Source organism: Eublepharis macularius, chromosome 2 (assembly GCF_028583425.1).
Source record: "Eublepharis macularius isolate TG4126 chromosome 2, MPM_Emac_v1.0, whole genome shotgun sequence".
In the NCBI taxonomy this organism is placed as follows: Eukaryota; Metazoa; Chordata; class Lepidosauria; order Squamata; family Eublepharidae; genus Eublepharis; species Eublepharis macularius.
The window spans coordinates 234,206,596-234,229,271 of NC_072791.1; the positions used below are offsets into that span (position 1 = coordinate 234,206,596).

At 45.8% G+C, this 22,676-nt stretch overlaps 2 protein-coding genes across 4 annotated transcripts in view; one reads left to right on the forward strand and one right to left on the reverse strand.

Moving 5' to 3' along the window:
- HYCC2 (hyccin PI4KA lipid kinase complex subunit 2) overlaps nt 1-9,204 on the reverse strand; it is a 102,828-nt gene extending 93,624 nt beyond the window's left edge. Inside the window, exon 1 of one of the 2 annotated variants that reach the window (XM_054970171.1) lies at nt 9,099-9,204. The gene's annotated coding sequence lies outside the window, so the exon portion shown is untranslated. The remainder of the gene's footprint in view (nt 1-9,098) is intronic. The other variant, XM_054970172.1, reaches the window with a different exon arrangement.
- A 128-nt stretch (nt 9,205-9,332) lies between these two features.
- Nucleotides 9,333-22,057, forward strand: NDUFB3 (NADH:ubiquinone oxidoreductase subunit B3). Of its 2 annotated transcripts, none has more exons than XM_054972189.1 (3): nt 9,333-9,475; nt 17,696-17,824; nt 21,809-22,057. In XM_054972189.1, exons 2-3 carry the CDS (start codon nt 17,697-17,699, stop codon nt 21,963-21,965), a joined length of 285 nt encoding a protein of 94 aa, XP_054828164.1. In that variant the 5' UTR covers nt 9,333-9,475; nt 17,696; the 3' UTR covers nt 21,966-22,057. The 2 variants fall into 2 exon arrangements, with proteins under 2 accessions (XP_054828164.1, XP_054828163.1); XM_054972188.1 differs by having other exon boundaries at nt 9,335-9,475; nt 17,693-17,824.
- Nucleotides 22,058-22,676: the final 619 nt, after the last annotated feature.

Sequence of the window (22,676 nt, forward strand, 5' to 3'; positions counted from 1 at the left end):
TCCACTGTAGCCCCCACGCATGCTCTGTGGTCACACTCCTGGCTACACCTCAAGACAGCTCTGAGACAACCTGCAGCAAGCTTTATTATTTTAGTGATCTGTTAATGTTTCTTCTTAACCAGTTTTCCTTTTAAAGTGCTACCATTTTTCTGTAAACCAGCTGAAGCAATTAAGATCTTTCTTTTAAGATCTTTGAAACCCCAAACTCTCTCTAAATAAATCAGCAAAAATAAGTATTTTAAACAATACCCTGTAGCTAAAGAGTGTCAATTTGTCAAGATCTAGAAGGCTAAGCATGTTAATCTGTTACAGCACAAGAGAAGAAGTGTCTTGAGACGCCTTAAGACTAAAGATCTGTGGCGTGCGTTTTTATGGACTGGGGCCCTTTGAAGCAGGGGCACGAGAGGCATCCTCAGCTGGCAGACCACCCTCGGGCACTTCACGGCTGTTTGACCTCACTGGGCATATTTTTTTCCTCTGTGATCCCATGCCTGTACATGTAGTGAAATGTAATGAGCATGCAAAAACATACACATGGACAGTCATAGAAAAAATGTAAATACTAAAGTCAAATGGCAATAAAAGCAAGAAGACACTGTCAATTGAAGACATGCTTTATTAGATACATGAAGTGGGCTGTTAAAAGCTAACAGCACAATAAACCTTTTGTTTAAGGCACCACTAGAACCATTTTTTGGTTAATTCTAGTTTAATGAGAATACAGCGATTCAAGGCAGCACGTTAAGAAGTTCATCTCAATGCTGAGATCCCATGAGGTTGATGAAACTCTTACAGACAACCACATAGAAGAGATACTTGGTCTATATAGGACTGCCGATGGTGGAAAGTTCAGCCAACTCACTGCTGACTTACGGCAATCCTGTAGGATTTTCAAGGCAAGAGACAGAAAGAGGCGGTTTAACACGGCCTGCCTCGGTGGAGGGATCCTGGGATTCCCTGGGGGTCTCTCATGCAAATACTAATTAAGGCTGCCCCTGCCTAGCTTCTGAGGTCAGGCTAGCCGGGGCCATCCAGGTCAGGGCTATTTACAAGTTAACTGTGTTTAAGTAGACATAAGCAAAACACAGAGGAGTGGCACAATTGATAGTTTAATTTAATCTGTAGGTAATTAAGTAGCTCTCTACCTGGATAAATATTCAATAACATATCTGATCTTAGCATTTGGTGCCAATATTGTTTTATCTTTTCTGTATTTTGACAGCTATAATTACACAGGACACCCCCCTACAATACTTTTTGACCCCCTACATCCCACAGCCTCCCGCAAGCAGAGGGTCCAGCTATTAATGGCGCTTGCCCCTCAGCACTGCAGCATTACAGGTCAGCTTCTTATTATCAATATTTATTGGTATGTTTCTATTTCCAATGAAAGCTAAAGCAGACATCCAAAATGTGCCCAAAACATTTTGGGAAACAGCAATAAATGCTGGAGAGCACAAGAGGGCACAGCAGGACATACGGCATACGATGAACGAATATAAAGATTTAAGTCTTAAATATTTCCTCATAATAAAACACATTTTCAGCTGAAATTTATTGACTAACGGGACCAATTCCAAAAAAAATACTAGGAAAGGAAATCCCTGCAAACACATTACTTCATTCAGCAATGAAATCCAGCCTCCAGCCAATTAAAACTCTTCTGAACAAATGATCACAAGATTACGATTACCGTAGCTTCTGAACCATGGCACAGAGTCAAACATCTGATGCAAGGCAAGAACGGAAATTCATAGCTATACTACACATAGTACAAGCCTATACATCTTTTTGTCTGCATAAAAATACCTGCTCAAGGAACTGCTTTAATACCCCTGCCCTGCAAGAAAAGAGCCTGTTCTCCATCACGGCAGGCGTTGTCGTATCTCATTAGAGAGTAAGTTCCTCTTGCACTCTCATCACAGTACGGTGAGGCTTTCTTCTCATAACCGACTAGCTTCATGTGCCAAGGCTATTGAGATGGCTGGAAATTTGGTGCAAGGGCCATTTTCCCCAAAGGGAAAAATATTGTGCATGAAACAGCAGTCGTCCTTTTTAAGAGCTCTTATGTCAATCTTCAAAGTGAAAACTGCTAATTGGGTAGCTTTTAAGAAAGAAAACATAGCACCAAAAGTGTGGGAGCACCGATCAAATATGCACTCTCATTCTCTGCATATCAGGACTACAACCTATGACTCACCTTCTATTATGGAATTGACTCTGTGCTCAAGAACCATGATCTACCTGCAACACCACCTTTCCCTTCAATGCTGTTTAACTGTCTATGGAGAGAGTCTGGAATGGAAATCACCTGTAAACGAATGCAAGGGCATCTGTCAATACCTCACAGCAGTTTATGCAGAATGCCTTCAAACCTGAAATTCCTCATCCTCTCTCAGCTGGAGACCTGATCTGCACAAAGCCAAAAGGCTGGGTCACTGGATCTCGGGGGTTTTCATACAATTTAGTATTTTCACGCCAGACTTCACTACTGTAGGTAAGACACAGCTCCTCTGCTGGTCTCTGTCCTGTTCCTCAGGGATCTGCAAGGTGTTTTGCTAGGCTGCCAAAGGCAAGACGAAACTGCTCTGCCTGTGGCTTCTTGCCTGTAGCGCTGAGCAAGCCAAACGAAGGAAATCAGCAGCAGCCCATCACAGGGGAACATCATATTATGCAAGGTCTTGTCTGTGTCTGTTTTTACATTTAGTCTGTAAGCTGCTTCAAGTCTCCAGATGCAGGAGAAAAGTGGGGCGTAAATGCCTAAACAGATCTAGATTTCTCAGGATGTTGGTTTGAGAAATATGCGAGGTCAGAAACAAGCACAGCATCACAACAGAAAGACTTGGTCTACAGCAACAGTTTACCAACAGATCTAATCAGATAAGCAGCTCTCAAACTTTTCTTTGTCAAGGGGAAAACAAATCGAGATTCTCTTGCAAAACTGAAAGCTTTCTGCTGCTTCCTTTCCTACAAGAGAACAGGTTCTTATTCAAGAGCAAGCCGGGGGTCAGGAAAATCGATCGCTATTAAATTCCACACTTCGGTTGTGGGGATCCAGGAGAAATTTGTGTCACCAAAAAATTGCACCCACCTCCCCAGGCACATTTGCCTCCAATTCTAATACTTGTAACTATGAGAATTTTGTAGAAGTAACAACAGCACTTCCCTCCTCTGCGCTCCTGTTCAAATTAAAATTGCTTACTGGTAGCAAAATGGTTGGTGAAAGAAAATGAATGAGGTTGAGAGCCTCACTACATGACAGACAACCGGTTGAGCAACGGGAAGAGCAGTGATATCACCCAACAGCACCTAGGTAGGTTTGTTTATCTCATGGAAAACAAGGAACAAGCTTAATTAGATTTAAGCAACAATCTCAAATTCTAGTATGATCTGAAAGAGAACAGCAAGAGAGGCATGACCTAAAAAAGAAAACAAATACATCTGCTACAACCAGCTCTTGCAAAATACGGTTGCCGGCAAAAGAACCGCTGAAGAAATCCAAAGTCCCCCCTCTCATGTATTCGAGCGGCGAACACAATCCTTTGCTCAACTTCAGGCCAAAATAAAAAATCAGCGGACAGCCTGAAAGGCCCAAAAAGGGCACAAAAATACTGGTGAAAGTTGCTATGCACGAGCCTTATATTTATCCGTTTTTAAATATCTTTCCAGTTTTGTTGTGATACGAATATACACGTGTCAGTTCTAAACTAAGAGTGTGATCAAAATATGTATCTTTACATCACAATAAATGATAGAGGAACAAAGGCAAAGTTTTTCAAAACGTGGCTGGTTCAACTGAGCACTGCAGAATTCTTCAGCGCCTGTAAGGAAACAATCCTATACACCAAAGCACACACAAGCAGGGCAGGACTTGTTCCCTCACCAGTGTCAACCAGCTCATCACCACAAGCAGAAGGGCCAGTCCGCCACAGGGAAGGCCAGGTTTCCAATCCCAATTTTGCCATGTGGTTCGCTGAATGATCTTGGGCCAGCCACGCCCTCTTAGCCAACTATACCTCACAGGGGTGCTGGGAGGATAAACAGAGGAGAGGGCATTATGTACGCTGCTGTGAGTTCTCTGGGTGATTACCAGCATAAAATCAAAAAAACAAACTAGACAGGTAAGTTCTGGCCCCTGCATCAGTATACAGAATGCTCACAGCTCAGTTATACTTGTTTGACTACAGGAGTGCCACATAGCTTTGCAAGTAAGTGTTCATAAAATAGGGCTGGCTCACTTGTTCACTGCTGACGAGTGCATCTTTTAATCTAGCAACAGAACCCACCCTTTCCCAGAAGAGAAGGGGTTACCCCAGTGCCACTTGGGGCTTTAGAGGCACTTCAGAATCAGTAAGATGTCTCGTCAAATTCGGTGCATTTGCAAAGCTATTTCAGGAGGGATAAGCCCCACGCGGCCTGCTCCCCCATGCAGCCGCCGCAGCGGCCTGCAACACGTTTCAGGTTCTTCCAGAGCTCAGTGCGCTGGCAGAGACAAGGGCCAGGTCCACCCCTTCGGAAAGGTAACAGGACCATGCCCACATTACAGTTCTGATGAGGATACCACTAGAGCTCAGCCCCTTCCTTTACCATATAGGTATCCTGGGAAGCTCCAGACCAAACAAGAGAACACCCAGCAGTTGCTCCCCACACCAGCATTGTCTTTCCCACAAAGCGTCTTGGGAAACAGCTGCAAAGAAAACAGGGGGAAAACTCCTCAGACGGTTTGGTAAGACAGGACATGGCATACGACGGTAGCAGTAAAATCAATTCAATCCTGTGTATATTGCCAGGACCGGGACACCAGCTCGCATCCACTATCAGAGCATTTTAATAAGACGAATGCCCAGTTCTAGTGGACAAAAGCCTGACCTCCCTTCAATTAGTTCAAGGGCCCCTCGGTACAGGTAGCACCAATGTCCCAAAGTGCCACAGAATAACCCCCGTATCCAGCTGATGCGCCCATTATATCCTCATAGAGACTCCCTCACAGCCACTTATCCTAAAGACGAGCCTTCACTTTGTGCCAACCTCCTTCATCCTTCCAAGTATATACCCTGCTGCAAATCCTCACATTCAGAGAAGCAGCTGTCCAGCCACAGGAAGTCTACAGCTAACAGACACTACCGGCAAATCACAGAGCATGAGGCATCTCACAAAGGGAACAGAAGTGCTGTTTCACTCTCGGGGACAAAACACAGAACACAGGACAGGATAAAAGATTTAAGAAGCAGGGAGCAGTAACACGCAGGGGTGCAAGCAGAGCTTAGCAGCAACGTTCTCTTAGCTGGCCCATAAGTTGAAGGGGACATATTATTTGTTCAGGAGTTCATTTTGGCTATCTGCTACAGTACCCTTACCACAAGAAGACAAGGAGGTCTGAAAGAAGGCTCACAGTGCATAATCTCTTCATATTTTTCCAATGCTGGAACACGAGGAAATGATTCAGAGCCCTTCAGCAATAGGAAAAAAAACGAGGTATATGCAATGGCTTGTATAGCCTTGTATTCCCCTCCAAGAGGAAAAACAGCATTTCAATCCATGTATGGCAGATTTTCCCCATGAACTGATATTGCCCAAACAATCCCACTGACTCTTCAAAAGGCTTTTCAAATGCGCAGGAATCTTATATAAAGCTATCCACTAGAGAGAACATAAATGGTTTGAAGGTCAAAAACCCATGACCTGTATTTCCCATGCATTCCCTGCCTTCCATTACATCGATCCAAACAATTAATTTACTATGATAAAGAGAAGAAATTTCCCTACCCTCTAGGACCCTCTATCACTTATAATAATACAACTCTGCTCAGCCCACCAGAATCCAGATACAAGACAACATCATCAACAGAATATCATCCACTCGAATCAAAATCATCATAAATATCTGGTCATCCGCTATTTCAAGAGAAGTGTTTTTTATACAACCACAGTAGACAGCTAATGCCCCAATGTAAAGTCCTGTGAATCAAAAATAGTGTCTCAAATATTTTTCTTAAAAATAACCAATAAGGCTAAAGTATAAACATTGAAATGATAGCAAAGCTACATTCTTTTAATATATAGTGACTGCTATATACAAAACAAGCAAATCTGAATAAATTACCAGCAAGCTTCAAAGTGTGTTAAAGACAGCCAGCTGAAATTTCCCTTTCGCCCAGGGATACAATACTCATATTAATCAGTTTTAGATTTTATGTAAAATTCTGTGAAAATAGCTTTATTCCCACGTAGCTTGTCACTGCACCCAGAACTGGAGACACTGTCCGTTTGGTGGTGGAGACTGCCGTCAAGTCACGGCTGACTTATGGCAACTCCTAGTGGGGTTTTCATGGCAAGAGATTAGCAGAGATGGTTTTGCCATGGCCTGCCTCTGCAACCCTGGGCTTCACTGGAGGTCTCCCATCCAATTACTACCCAAGGCCCACCCTGCTTAGTTTCTGACAAGATCAGACTCGTCTGGGCCATACAAGTCAGGGATCCAACTAGCAAATCTGAATGAAAATATCAACTCTGAAACCAAAGTTTCACACCCGGGCAAAAGAGGTTGCTCTAATCTGCATTTAGAAAGAAGAAAATAAAGGAATATGATCACACAACATCTAACACTCAGTGAAAAACTTTTGAACCAGGAGACAACTACATACTCAACCCTACAGCACAGCACAGATGGAACAAACTATACACAGCCCAGGCACATAATTTGCAAGCTAGTAAAATCTTCAGGGGACGTTTTAATAGAACCCTCACTGACCACTCTGGACATCTACTCACTCTTGAGAAGCAGTCACTTGAGGGAATAAGGCTGCAGTATAATGACTGCACGTGTTTGCACACAGAACAAAATGCTGACCTTTCATTTACCTCCTAGCATAGATTACAGAAATGCGTGTCTGCTGCTTTCCCCCCCAAAAAGCAGCTGACCTATCGGAAGTCCAATTTTATTTTAAAGAACTTGTTGTCTAAGTTTTGTACACAGATACGAATATGGCAGCCTCTACCCTCTAACTGCATGAGCATCCAGATTTATGTGCACGTCACCTGTTATTTATGAAATCCCTCTACCTCTATGTATACAGCAAAAACATTAAATATGTAGATATATAAAAGCATTCTTTGCTCTGATCAGCTAATACAGTTCCCTTGCTCTTACAAGCTAATAAATTGCAACGGGTGCCAGTGGCCTAACTCGAAAAATAAAGTCAGCCAGAAGAGGAATTTTGTTTTGTTCAGAAAGAGGCTTCTAAACATTTCATTGAATGAAGAAGCAACTCAGCAAAGACCATCACGAAGCACCTTCAGAAAGGAGGAATGGGGGTGGGGGCAGGGTTGCTACTACTGCGGCAGCCATAAGGGAGCAACCAGATGGTTCAAGTCTCTTGGGAGATTTTGAAAAAATTTTTGAAAAGCTTTTCTGTCTTGGAACCAGGTCCAAAAACCTCAACCACAGCAGTGAGGAGGTCTTTGTGGGGCATCTGGGGACCGTTAGAAGCACCTATAATAGCAAGTAGGTTCAGGGACAAGCAGATGAATCGTGTATGCACACGAGCTAAAGAAGAATGCCATTCCTGAAATTCCTGGGACAAGGAAAGGACAGCCACTCCTGCTTTCTCTCTCTCTCCCCCACCTCACTTGTCAGGACCAGGGTAAGAAAGGCTACTGCCTGTCCACCCTATGGGGGGGGGGGGGGGGAGAAAGCATTGGAGGGCAATGGCCTGGAGAAGGAAGATGGGGAGGGGGAGGAAAGGGTGTGCAAAGTGCCAGTGACAGAGGAACAGCCACCTCACACAAGATGCCTGAGAGATTAAACCTTAAGAACATGGCCTGAGAGTTCTGCCTGCAAGCTTTATGTTCTTAAAGTTTGATCCCTCTGGCATCCTCTGTGAGGCAGCTGTTCCTCTGTCACTCTCGCTCTGCATGTATAACAGTGCGATCCTCTGCACAGTTACTCCAGTCTATGCCCACTGGAGTCAATAAAGGGACAGGGACTATAGACTTTAATACTGTAAGTATGATCCTACTGGATAGTTCATATGTTTGCTTGTCAGTCTCAGAATTACTCCTGCTCTATCTTAGCATTTCTTCAACTCTATATGAGATCCTTGCTAGTTTTGATAATAACAATAACAACAACAATCAATTTATATACAGCCCTTTAACACCCACTGAGACAGATTTACAAAGCGTGCTATTATTATCCCCACAATAGCAAACACCCTATGAGGTGGGTAGGGCTGAGAGAGCTCTGAGAGAGCTGTGACTGACCCAAGGTCACCCCAGCTGGCTACAAGTGGAGGAGGAGTGGGGAATCAAACCCGACTCTCCAGATTAGAGTCCCGCACTCTTAACCGCTATACCAAACTGGCTCTCTTGGCAAATGTGCCTTTAAATACCCTATTATATTGTTTATTGAAATGTATTTGAAATGGATTGTACTGACTCATGCCTTAAACCTCAGAGAGTAAAGCAAACTATAAATACTGCTAATATTGTATATATACATGTATTGTAAAATGTATGTTGTCATGTGTGTGTATCATTTTGTTTATTTATATAACTATATTGTTACATGTATGCCCACACAAATTTTCATAGACGATCGCAATATATACATGCATATATGTGTGTGTGCATATGTGTAAATCTGTGTGGTGGTGCAGAAGAGTGCCCTCGAGTCACAGCTGACTCACGGCGACCCCCCCCCCTTGCAGGGTTTGCGTGGCAAGAGACTAGCAGGGGTGGTCTTTCCACTGCCTGCCTGGTCTCCCCGGGAGGCCTCCCATCCGATTACGAGCCAAGGCGGGCCCTGCTTAGCTCCCAGGGTCTGAGGCGATCAGGCTCAGCGGGGCTATCCAGGTCAGGGCGTGTGTGTGTGTGTGTTACATCCAGCCTGCGGAAGAGCTGTGGCCGCAGCTCCCCGGCCACCTGGGTCGGGCCTGGCAGGCAGGCAGAGCGGAGGCCGCCCCGCGGATTCTCGGCTCAGAGGGCGAGCCAGGAGGGAAACGGCGCTTCGGGCGCCTTCCCAGAGCCGCCGCCGCCGCCACGGCCTCCCCGCAAGGGCCCGCGCAGCCCCCGGCTTCCTCTCGGCGCCCGGCACTCACCTCAGTCGCCGCCCCCCGCCGCAGCCCCTGCCGCCCTCATCTTCGCCGCCGCCACCCTCCTCATCCTCGCTGCTGCTGGTGCTGCCGCCCCCGCCGGCGGCGCCTCCGTCCTCCTGTCAGCAGCCCCCGACGCAACAAGGCGCCCGCCCATTGGCTGCCGGCCCGCCGCAAGAAGCGCCGCGCTCATTGGCTCCCCTCCCACCCGCCTGGCAGAGAACGGGGCGGGGCCGCCGCGGCCGGAAGGGGCCGCCCGTCCTTCCTCTGCCCGGGGGGAACCTCTCGGGCCGCGCTGCGGGTCTCGCCGGCGGAGAACGGGACGGACCGGCTTCCGCTTCCGGCTGTGCTCTGTTCCGGCGGAGGGCTCGTCGCTTGAGCAGGTACGGGACCGGGCCTCGGTGCGGCGGGAGCGCCGCCTGCCCCTGGCCGCCGCCCTCGCTGCGGCGCTCTCAAGGGCGGGCCGCGGCCTGCTGCGGGCGCCGTGGAGGGAGAGCGGAGGTCGCTGGGAGCGGCCCTGGCTCGCCGCCCGCGTCCCCCGAGACATCCCGCGCCTCAGAGGCCCGCTTGGGCACGCAGCCGAAGGGCCAGGGGCCGCGGCCGCGTCGCTGCGGGCAGAGCCTCCGGGGCCTGCTGCGGAACATAAAGCGGGGCAGCGCGACCCGGCGAGTCCGCAGTCGCAGGACAGCCAAGAGGCCCCCAGGGGCACCTTGAAGACCGGCCAACTTGGCTTGGCGGAAGCTTCCGGGAGCCGCCGCTCTCGACCTTGTCAGGCGCATTTTGCAGGCCAGCGTGAGCTCTTGTAGGCGGTTAGGCAGGGCCGGGCGCGTTATACAAGCAGCTGCTGGACTCTGTCCTGCTCTTCGGCCCCAGCACAGCCACCCCCACCCCCACCCCTTCCATGGAGATAGATCAGGACGGGCAGCCGCGTCAATCCGTCTGTTGCGGTAGAGAACAGCGGGAGTCCAGGAGCGCCTCTAAGACAGACAAAATCTGTAATAGGGTAGGAGCTTTTGTGAGTCACAGCTTCTACCACAAATTTTGTCAGTCTTATAAGTGCTGTTGGACTCTTGCTCTTTTCTACAACTGCCCACCTAAATCTGTTAGAACATGTAATTTTAAAACTTTCTTAATAACCCTACTTGACTCTTAAACAGTGGCACCAGTGATGATCAAAGCAGGAGAAAAGAATAATGTTTTTAGACACCCCCATAAGCCAAAAATAAAACAGTTACCTACAGATGTGTGCTACCTATTTACTACTGTCTTTTCATAAAGCTCCAAAAACTGTACTAAATAAATCTGTTCTATAGCCCTTCTTGAAAGCTAGTAAGATGGGCCTTTTCCCCCACATCCTCAGGAAGGCAGTTCCTGTACATAGGAGGTGCTACGGAGCCCGTGGGGTATATATCTGATCCTGTGTTAATGCCAAAAGGGCTTATGAGAAGGAGTTGCCATGATAAATGGAGTTGCAGCTTGAATTTGTACAGGATACCATGTTATGGTCATAGAAGGAGGAGGAAAATGGCTTTTGAGGGAAATAATTTGGTTGGTCAACTTAAAAACAAATGTGCTCCAGTGCAGGAATAAGGAATTGCATTGTTTCTGGAAGCATTTAATGTTGCAGCATAATATTGCTCCCTAGAGTTACCAAGGCCCAGTGTGTCAGCCAGGCAGAAAGAAAGCAGCTGTTAATGCAGACATTGGGGGGGGGTGTTATTTGCAAAATTCATATCTTACCAGTGCCCGTGCATAACATTGGTGCAACTGCTGATCATACAGTAACTGGGTTAGAAATGATACCACTGTCTGTGGAAGAATTGAGATTAATAAACACTTGCAGTACGACTATCATATATTCTTATTTCAAACCTGACTGTTTGAGATGTAAAGCTTAAAGTAGGACTATCATATATTTTTATGTTTGAGACTAAAGTGCAACTAGCATGTCTCTACTGTGAAGGTTTATGGTGATTTAGTCTAGTTCAGGTGTGCAAGAAACAAGGCAACTTTGAGGGGTTTTGTGGCAGTGTAAAGGGTGTGTGTGTTGCAATCTAGTCTCTGTCAAAGTTTGCCAGACTGTGAAATTGATGATAATTATTTTTCTAAGAGTATAGTTAGTTGCAATATTGCATTTTGACTGGATTCAGAACCTAAGGAAAGTAATACATAACTGTAGCCATTAGTAATCTGGCAACTTGATCTTAAACACTCATCAATGAAAATCTAATTTGATGTAAAAAGAAATGTCAGAAGGTGTACTTATTTGCCATCTCTTACATGTATGCTTATGCCTGAGAAGCAGAAGTTCTAAAGACTTGTTCTCGCGAGGTGAGCTTCTGCAAAGAGAGGGTAATAATGGTAGAATCAAGTGTTTATGCTGCTGTCTTAAGGTTGTTGACTTGAGCTTCTTTTCCCGAATCAGCTTGTCTGTGCAGGCAGTGCTTTTCGATGGGTCTTAGCCGTAATCTCTTGTTTGAAATGTGTCATTCACAAGATCAGTGAAATCTGCTGTGAATTCTCCATTCCACTGACTTGCAGGTACCAGACATAAACCATAACAACACTCATAGATTTTTCATTTTCCCCTGGATGCAAAAAAAGCAAGAACAGAGGTTCCATTTTTTTTCCTGGAGTTCTTTTCCTGAGTTTCAACTAGCATCAGATTCACAGTGTAAACAAATCAAGGATTGAAGAGAATTAAAGCTAATTTTCCTCACTGGAAAAAAATGTAAAGAAAACAAAGTTCAAATGCAGAGAGGACATTTTAAAATCTGTAAAAGGTTGTTTTTTTCCATTTTTAATCACTGGTAGCCTTGTCAAACTCTCAGCGCCTCTGTCGTCTGTATAAGACCACTGGACCTCGTATTGGAGGGAAGGAATTCGCACCCAGCCAGAGTTTTACATTTCATTCAAACCATGTCCTGTGCTAAAGGAGCAGATTGAATGAAATGAGCAAAGCTGAATCCAGGCAAGTCCGCAGTGATTGTAGTTGCCTGTTCGATAGAAGGGCGACCACCTTTGGAAGGTCCCGGCCCAGTTGTCACGGCATCTGGGGTCCCAGGAGGCAATAGTGACCTGGGGCACTTTTTATCAGCTCTCTCTAGGGAGAAGGCAAAGAGTGCATCCTATCCAGAGTTACTCCAGTCAAAGCCTACTGAAATTAATGAACTTAGTCTGGAGTAACTCTGCATAGGATTTCATTATTCAGAGGTGGATCTGGCAGAAATAACTTGAGGCTCCCACCCAGATAGCACTTCATGACTACTTAGAAACCCCTGCTAGTCCTCCTTATAAGCGGCTGGCCACCAGTTGGAGGTGGAACGCCACAGCCGTATTATGCTTACACCTTCAGCATCTGCCCTGCCTAACAACAACAACATTCGGTTTATATATCGCCCTTCAGGACAACTTGTGCCCACTCAGAGCAATTTACAAAGTATGTTATTATCATCCCCGCAACAAACACCCTGTGAGGTGGGTGGGGCTGAGGGAGCTCTGCGAGAGCTGAGACCGACCCAAGGTCACCCAGCCGGCTTCAAGCGGAGGAGAAGGGAATCAAATCCTGCTCTCCAGATTAGAGTCCCGCGCTGTTAACCACTCCACCAAACTGGCTGTCCTTTGATGCTGTTTTTTATCTGATAGGATTTAAACATCTCAGACCAATGGGCCTCGTGTCTGCATTTATATATTGTGTTTTCTCTGAACCCGCTCTGCCCCCCCTATGTGCTTTGGAGCCCTGAAACAGGCTTGCCTCGCTCACACAAATTAGCTGCTCTGCTTGTGCTTTAGGTCTGGGGGATTAGAGTGTATGGAGTGTGGCCCTGAGAAGCTGCCTGTGCTATTAAAGCATCATGTTTAATAAAGAATAGCCGCTTAATGAAATTTAGTGCCTCTAGAGAGCTGGTGGCTACCTTTCAGCAAAGGAACTTTTGGCACTTAATTGGTACCCCAGAATTTGTGCTGATCTCCTGTGCATTATCCCCTGACCCTCTCACAATTCAGGATGCTGGTTTTGGCGTAGAGTCTTGAATGGTTTAGTCCCCAGTGTTCTTAGACTTCCTCTGAGGTTGCCCATGGATACGCTTAATAATCAATGTCACCCTGTATGGTAGCTTCAGGTTTCCAGGGTGGGCAGGAAGGCATTCTGCCAGGGTGGATAAAAATCAATGATTTTTTAAAAAAAAATTTAAAAAATGGATTTTTTAAATTTAAATCGGATTTTTTTAAATAAAATGCTTTTTGCGGAAAATATATTACCATCCAAAGGTTATTCCATCATGAAATAAAGATTAGTTTTTAATTATGTAGAATAAGGCTGTATATGTTTAATTTTTTTGGTAAATAAATTCCATTAATCCATTCACAATGGCATGCTCTTCCAGAGGTTTTTGTAAGATTATTGGGCAGTTTCTCTGCCTACAAGATATTATCACAGATGCTTGGTATTGCAGTTCTCAAAACTGAATTTGTGTCAGCTCAGCAGAGATCACATGCCTCTTCTTCACAGCAAAAATGTTATAACATGAACAGAGTTGAGAAAAAGACCTTAATCCTATTGTTCTACAAACCTATGAAGACAGAATCAACCCCTCCAGTGCTAAGTTTCAAGAAGTTCAGTGAATAGAAACAATCTTTTTCTGATTGTTTGGAGTGGAATAGATCTGCACAAGAAGAAACTAAGTCTGAGGAGGGAGGGGCAAGCAGTACAAGATGAAAGTGAAACTTTTTGAGCACAATACTGCACAAGTCTTTGGATCTTTTGTGTGTACGACCTGAGGTTTATCACATTCTTTCCTTGGAGGAAAAAACCTATAATGGCAGCAGGCCATAAAAGAGACCCAGTCTGGGAATACTTTAATGAAGTTCCTTTACCTATCGGTAAGGCAGACATCTACTTGCATATTAAAGTTATACCAGCAAGAATTAGTCTTTATGTAGAAAACTATGATTTAAATCAAGCCTTAATGACTAGTGATTTAAATCGTGATTTAAATCAGTTTGATTTAAATCAAATCCATTCTGCATATTGGTTCATAGTAGCTCTTGGAAATATCTAGGTCTATGAAACAAAGGTTAGTTGAATAAGCAGAAGAATTGCCTTGCTGGATCCAACCCACCTCTACCTAGTCCAGATGCCTCTGGGAGGCTCAGCATCTGGTTCTTAGCTACCCAGGTCAAGATTCATCGGCCGTTCTTCCCTGTGGGAAAGTCAGTTTGGTGTGGGCGGAACGGACGTGATTCAGTGGTGTGATGTTGGTCCTCTTGCTTTGCTTTCATTCTGGGGGGATTCCATTCCAGTGCTTCAGTTGTTTGTTTTAAAACATTTATTCACTGCCTTTTACCTTGCAGAACTCAAGGCAGTTTACAATATAAATAGAACAAACAAAAATGTATCAAAAGCACAATTTAAAATCATAATTTAAAATTATCCAATACATTTAAAAAACTGGCTAAACAAATTCAACCCTGAATAATACAGTCTTCAGCTGCTTCCTGGAGACCGAGAGTGAGGGGCCAGGCATACGTCCCCAGGAAGACTGTTCCATAATCTTGGAGCTACCACTGAAAAGGCCCTTTCCTGTGTACCTGCCAGTGAGCTTCTTTGGTTGATGGAGCAGTCAGAAGAGCTTCTCCCTATCTGGGCAGGAATGTACAGGAAAAGACAGCCTTTCAGGTACTCAAGACTTAGAAAGCTTGTCAGTCTTACTAATACTGAACAGTCCTGTGCAACTCGTTAAAGTTGCACTGACAAATATAGATCCGTCGGTCAAAAGAATGGGAAGAGGTTTGCCTGGCTTCCTGGTTCCTCTGGGTTGCGTGCTTCCAGGGGCCCTGCTTCGGCAGAGGCTTTCCCTTGGCCGCCTCTTGCTGCCAAGTCAAGCCAATGGAGATGCTTCTGCCCAGAGGCCCTTATTTTATCATTTCTGTTATGTACAGATCTGGAGTATGACTAATGCAAGTCAGCACATCTTGTTCGCAGCCGGTTTGTTCCATGATCTTGCACAGAAGCCCTTTGGATTCAGGTTTTATAAAAAGGAAATCAATTGTGACTAATAAAATGCAGCTGAATGCCAAGACGAGCTACTAAATGGGTAATATCTCTGGAAAACAGTGGCTGTCTTCTTTCATTGATAGGAAATTTGTTTTGAGAGACGAGGATGAGGCGGGTATAGAAGCCACTCCCCTGGACCCTGTTTCTGTCTATAGCATAACCAGAAAACCCTCTCCAAAACCAAGGCTAGACTATGCAGACATAGTAATTGTCTTAATTCTTGATGGCTCCTGTTTTATGAGACAGAGAAAGCAGGTTGGAGATTCCCCCCCTCTTCCCCACCCTCAGCTGAGCTCGCTGGAGACAAGAGCCCTTACTCTGACATCGTCTCCAAGTTTACCTCTTTCAGTTTTTTCATATAAATGCACAGCTGACATCAGTGCTGGGTGGAGGCACAAAAATGCTGCCTCTGGAGATACAGCTGAGCGAGACTGAAGCTGCCCCTCATCACAGATGGATGTGCTCTCCAGTGGGGGAGACCACGTGGGGTTCCTGCAACACACACCCCTGTTCCGATGCTCTTGGTTTGTTCTAACGATGGGCAGGTTGCTAGGCTTTTGGTTTTTTTAAAAAAACCCTGAGTTTGGCTATTTTACTTGTATAATTATTTTTGTTATGCTCCTACTCCACTCCAGAAAGGCAAAGAAAAGAATTTTCCCTCAATTTTTTTCTCTCTGTTTTGCACCCCTGCTCCTTGCTCAGGCCAGCTAAAGAGATTCACAGTGAAACTTTTATCGTTTGCCGGATTGGGAACCACGTGCCTAAGTCAGAAGCGTATCCAGCCACGAGCGCTGGACACCCACCCTGTGTCGGTCTCCGTGGCAGGCGCACCCAAGAGGGTGTGCAGCAGGAAGGAGCAGGAGTGGGCGGCTACGCCTAGAGGCACTTCCACAGTTTGGGCCCCTTGTGTAGACGCACATCCCATTTCACTCTGTCCCCACACCGCAGCCCGTGAGGATAGCTGGGTGGGCAGCCGTGTCGGTCTGCAGTAGAGCAGCAGCATTTGGGTCCAGTGGCACCTTAGAGACCAACAAGATTTTTAGAGTGTAAGCTTTAGAGAGTCAGAGCTCCCTTCTTCAGACACGGTGAGCTCTGGCTCTCAAAAACTTACACTCTGAGCTCTGATCCTGCTATTCTGCCACTGAAGAGCCTTTTTTAAAACAAAGCTGACAATTGGCACAGTATTATAGAGGTATGACAATCAGTTTTCCAGCTTCATGTGAATTCTCAACTATCTTTTTAAAAGAATCTAGCTCTTTCATTGCAGAGATAAAAGGGTAAAGGCATATCTTCAGTATGAAAGGAGCTAGAGACTTCCTTTTTTAACTGAAGCTGGGGAGTTAGAGAACCTGATATACAGATTTTTATAACTCTAAACTGATACATCAATTGCTGACTTTAAAAACCTGAAAAAGCTCCCCACTGCCAGGGGCAGGGGTGCTAGGAAGGGAAAAGGTGCCTTGTGGAAGCTCCATTGCCACTCCATTGTCTCGGCAGCCACAGCAGCAAAGGAGAAAAAAACCAGTCCCCAGGTGGCAGATGGCCTGACAGCTTCCCTCCAGGAAACACTTCTATGCAGTGCAATCGTTTTCTTAAAATGTAGTATTTTATGGTTGGGAACATGAACTTGTTCCTGCTTGCTGTTGCAGTTTGGAATGCTATGTGGTTGTGTGAGAGTGTTGTAATCTACCAAATGTTACCTGTGGCATTGTTCATGAGAACCAACCCTGTTCCCGTGCATCTTCTGAAGCTTCGGGCCTGCGGATCCTCCCCTGAGATGCCACCGCAGCCCTGCCATATTCTGCTGCTCCTTGTTTATTTTCAATCCCTTCCCTCAACTCCAGCCTACCATTTTATGAAGTTGAGAGCAGAATTGACAGTGGGAGCTTTGCCACACACCTAAGGCATAGATCCAGAGGAGTGAGCCGTGCTCCTCTGTAGTAGCAAAAATAGAAAAGAGTCCAGCAGCACCTTTAAGACTAACCAACTTTACTGGAGCATAAGCTTTCGAGACCCACGGCTCTCTTCGTCAGCTGCATGGAGGGTATGAAGAGACTGGCCAGAGATATATAGGTGGGGAGGGGAGGGGGGAGGGGATGCAATCATTGGTGGCAAAAGTCATGAAAGAGGTGGAGTGCACAGTCCAGGCTGGGTGTGACCCCTCCCCTCCATAGCTGAATCTGAATAGAATGCCCGAAAGGCAGTTACTTCTGTTAATGAGATGACCATTCATAGTCTCTATTCAATCCAAGCCTGACTGAGTCAAATTTACGTATGAATTCCAATTTGGCGGCTTCCCATTGGATTTTATTTTTGAAAGGTTTCTGTTGAACCTCCTTTCAAAAACAAGACCTGGAACTGTTGAGGAGAGCGTGTGTTGCCCGTAGAACTTCCATGAATGACGCCAGCCTCCTAACACTGCCTGCCATGCTGCTGATGCGGCTAAGGGGAGGGGCATCTTGCCTTGCCCGTTTATTTTATACGGATGACCGCAAGATGTCAACCTGCCTCTGGTGGCAACTGCCTATCTCTGATTTTTTTCCAGAAGCATGGGGCATGGGCACGAGCATGACAAAGTAGAGCTTCCTGACTATAAACAGTGGAAGATTGAGGGGACTCCTCTGCAGGACGTACAGGAGCGCTTGGCCCGGCGGGGGCTCAGGGATCCCTGGCTTCGGTAAGAACTTGCCTCAGGGCAGCCTTTCGCTTGCTCTGGGAGGGCGGCCTATCTTTGCTTCTTTGTTAGGATGAAAGGCTCAATAACGAATAAGAGCCCTTGTTAAAATTTTCTGTTTGGGGCCACAATCCAGTGAGACACTTAGGCACACACCTCTGAGCTCCTTAACGGCATTGGAGACAGTTTTTGAAATGGCCTCGCTTTCAAAATCCACTTGTTAAGAAATGTGCAGACCTGTGCGTGGCTTCTTAAAAACGTGTTTGGACACAGCTCCTAGGATCTGCTCTTTCATTTCAGAGCACTAGGGGTCCTATTTGGTGCTTTATGGGATTGTATGGGACTCCGTGTTCAAATTTCTTCTGCCAATGAATTCCCATTTGAGGTTCAGGTTCAGTAGCAAGGACCTAAATTTCAGTGTATGTGTTAACTTTCATAACTCCTGAGAAATTTCATACGTTTTTCTGAAAGGCATTTTCTTAAGTCCCCACTGAAACAGCAGCCAACAATTACAAACCTTTTGAGTTACAAAATATGTTCAGTGGTTTACTGTCATACCATCACAGAATTAACTGTATGAAAAAATTCCTATACCAGTCAAATAGTTAACATCCAATATTATCAAACCAGAGTAGATATTCTTTTCTAGCCCGCATTGGCTATAGATCGTTTCAAGACACAACTGAAATTGTTCAACTTTATCTGCAAATCCCTCCATATTTTGAAACCTGGATTTCAGAAATCAGTTTCTTTCCAGCACATCTTCAAAGAATCTAAGATCTCCTTTGAAACTCTGTAGGTGGGGGACTTTAAGAACGTGTTAACTGGCTGCCATGACAATATGATTCCCAAATAACTTGGGAAATGTTAGGCTATCTTCTTAGTGCAAAGAACAGATGGGTGACATGTTTTCCTTTTTGCAGAGGAAAAAACTCTGCAGAGTCATTTCGTATCTGGATGAGCAATATGTGAGTGCTTCAGGAGCCCTCTGAATCGTCTACGGTGCTCCTCGGGGATTCTGTATTCACACACTTGACTAAGGAAGACCTTTTGAGTGTGGAGGTGGCCAAGGTGATCTCTCTTTCAGAGCCTAGAACCCAAATAGAAAGTAGAAGTGACACGTCAGAGCAGCCATGCGAGATCAGAGGCAGACACAGGCACACGGCTGATTATGGGAGACCACTTTCTATGTGTATTCCACGCTCTTGGGCAACTGAAAAAAATATTTTTTTCTTAATGTTAGTTTGCCATTTATTTTCTCTTAATGGAAGATTGGAATTTACCCATTTCATGATTATATATGGGGTGGAAGTGGTGGATGCTTTTGAATTTTTTTGTTTTTCTCAAGCTTTTTTGATACCTAGAAATTCCCAGTCTCAATCACCCATCCTAAAGAAATGTAGGAGAAAAAATGTCTCTGAGACCATAGTGGTGCTTTTAGGAATTTCTACTAGTCCCTACGGTCTTTATCATAGAAATTAGGGGAGATTCTTACAGTGTCACCTATAAGTGACATTGCACCCTCCCCAGACATCACCCCAAACCTCCCAGCACTTGTGAGGCAGCGTTAAGAACCCTGTCTTCTTCACCCCATGGATAATTCCCCAGCCTTTCTCATTTCCCCCCTTTCCCTCGTCTCTTCTCTAAGCTAGAAAGCCGTGCTTCAAAAGGAAGGGTATTTCGATGGCCCCTGTCTGTGCCTTTTCCAGTATCCCCTTTGAGAGACAGCAGCAACCAGGGCACCTTTGTTCAGAGAAGAGGCCATTGCTAGAAGGAAAACAATTTTTCTCCTCACATGAGGCCAGAGCTTCTCAGAAACACCCCCCATGCCCGTGTCTTGCTTCATTACCAAGGGCTGCACTGCTTGTCCAGAACAGGCAGCCCAAAGCATTCCCTTTCAGACTCGGCCTGGTCTTTTGCATGGTATTGTATAAAGTTGTTTTAACGTTATTTGTATACTGTTTTATCTCTTTTTAACTGTATTTATGTAATTTGAAATGTTGTACTCCGCCCTGAGCCTGCCTGGCAGGGAGGGCGGACTAAAAATCGAATCTAATAAATAATAATAATGGCTCTGATGGAAAAAGCTGCCCTGCCTCTTTGACAGCTCACCAGGGAGGGCCTGCCGCATTGTGTTTTGTACTTGGAGGCTTCAAGAGCTGGCCTCTTCTGCCTCTGGTAATCTGAGCAGCATGTTTTCCCATTTGAATGCGGAGCGATCTGGGCTCCCAAATATAACTTATTCATGTGTCTCTTCAGATTAATGGCTTCCTAGTGGCAGTTGCCAGATGTGCGGCCTTTATCCAAGAACACCTGGCTTTTGCCACGCAGACCTCTCAATCCACAGCGACTGCCTGTCTGCCTCTACAGAACTGGTTCATTGATTAGTAGATGTGGGCCTGGAAAGGTGGTTAAAGTTCTCCTAAGATAACTGTGTATCCAAGGGAAAATTTTTCTTCAGCAGTGACTCAATATCCTGCATATATCAAAGCGTAGCACAGGTTTCCCTTAGTCGTAGACTTAACAGTGAAATCCTAAGCGGAGTTACTCCAGTCTAAGCCCATCGATTTCAGTGGGCTTAGACTGGAGTAACTCTGCTTAGGATTTCACTGTTAGTTTATCAAAGGTGACTTGACAGGGTCATCCTAAACAGAGTTACACCCTACTAAGTCTACCGGAGTCTGTGGGTTTAGGAAGGGTGCAGCTCAGCTTCAGGTTGCACTGCTAGTAAGTCCCATTCGATCTCTGAATGCCGGGTACCAAGTGAACTATACAGACCGTCCACAGGAAAGGATGCAGTGAGGTCTCCCTTAAGACTTTTGACTGTGGACAGTTCAAACAAATGTCCCATGATAGCATTAGAACATATTAAGAATTGCACTTTTAAAGACTCCTCCAGACACTCAGTGATCGTAGGAGAGAGACATGGGGAGATTATTGGGTCATATATTGTACGCTTATAAGGCCTTGTGTGTGTATATAGCTATGGGGATTTCTGCTACCATAAGCCTTCAACAACAACAACCCACAGATAAAAATCTACATTTAGACTATGGAGCATATAGAGAAACCTCTCCCCCCCCCCCCCCCCCAGGATCCAACCTTCTCGTTTCTCTGGTTCATCAAACAAGCAAATGTAACTGGCAGCATCAAAATGCATGTGTAGATTTCCTGGATAGCTTAGAAACGCAAGAACAAGTCAGTAAAAAGCCTAATACAAAAACAAGCTCCTCTTAAACCAGAAATGGGAGCTGCTTCACTAGTCGAAGGCGTCAGTGGTGCAGGTGACCCCCTCCCGCTCACCTGGCTGCTGCCTCCATCCTCCTTTGTGGAAGGCGACTGCGTGTGCGCCGGCAGGGAGGCCCCACTCCTCCTCTTCAATCTTCACATTGAAATACTGGAAGAGGAAAATAAGCCCACTTAACTCTGTCGTGGCAGAATCATAAAGACAAAAAGAACACCTGATAGTACTGGCTCAAATTAGAAAGAGCTCTTTAGAAGTCAGCGGTTCTGTTTATCTTTTTTCCAAAGTTGTGTTATTTATTACTGAGTGACTATAAGAACCAGTGTACATCACAGTGTGCCACAGCAGTGACTCCCAAGTCAGCAGCAACTGCAGTTGGCAGCAGTCTGATCATTGATCTTTACCTGCTCCAGTCTACAACCTGTTAATCTAAAAGAGGTTACGAGAATGGGCACTTCAGGCACTTGGAACAGCACTTTAACACGGGTCTATGCATTGTTTTCTGAGGGGGGGGGGAGTGTGTGTCATTAATTAAGAGGGGCTGCATGGGTGTGCAAACGGGTATCATCGCACAAAGCTCACGGAGGGTAGAACGGGAAGTGGCAGCATTAATCACGACTTTCCGTTGCCTTCAGAGTACCCTTCAAAATACATGTTACGGGACTGGTGCTTCGGGGGGGGGGGGGGGTAAAGTTGAAGCATCCTAACTCCACATCCATCTTTTGTCTTTGGTTCTCCTCTAGCAATGAAGCCTGGCGGTACTCCGGGGGCTTTGCCAAGCCTACCACTTTTATGCAAGTTATCGGCAAAGGATTCAAATGGGGATTTGTAGCCTTTGTGGTCGCTCTTGGGGTGGAGTATGCCTTTTTCCCTCCAAAGAAAGATGAGGGGCATCACTGAAGATTGGCACTTGGATCTTTTTTTTCTCTTCTAACATGAATAGTGCGTTCTGACATAGCGAGATGCACATTAAAGCTCTCAACAGACATAAATATTGGTGTGTCGTCTTTCTTCCAGGAGCAGGAGGGGCTGAAGTTAACCGGAGGAGCCTCTGGTGCATTTCATTGAGCCCAGTGCTAGGAGAGGCTCCAGAGGGCTGATCTAGGCAGGCCTTCCACGTGTGGCACCGTCCCAGAGTCTCTCACCCCAGTAGCACTTCTTGTGGCTGCTGAACCATTTAGGTGGGTTTTGCGCTGGCCCAGAGAGGCGCCGCATTCTGGCTCAGATCCAAGTGAACCTTCTGCCCCGAGGCAAGGACTGCCACCCCCAGAATGCAGTTCTCCCATCCCTGCCCTCCTGCAGCAGCCCAAAATGCCCCCCGAGATCTTGTTAGGGGGTAGAGGACCCCAGGATTTGGAGGGGGGGGCTTGGGCTTGGGCTTGTTTGAGAGGGACAGGGCAAGAAAACCATGCTTTCTGGACAGAAATCCATGGGCCTGTGGAAAACAGTAGCCTGCATCCAGTCCCGTGTATATAGAAGCCGGGAGAATTTGTGCTGGTGTTGGGCTGCTGCGTTGGGTAAGAACTTAAATCAATGTAATCTTGGGTAAGAGTTTTCTTAGCAGCACTGCAGACGGGATGCATCAAGCCTGAACTGGCCTTGAATCTCACT

Bases quoted from the DNA above. Each gene is read 5' to 3' on its own strand.
- NDUFB3 (XM_054972189.1), top strand. From the start codon at position 17,697: ATGGGGCATGGGCACGAGCATGACAAAGTAGAGCTTCCTGACTATAAA. The intron at 17,825-21,808 runs GTAAGAACTTGC...GTTCTCCTCTAG, and splicing joins CTCAGGGATCCCTGGCTTCG to CAATGAAGCCTGGCGGTACT.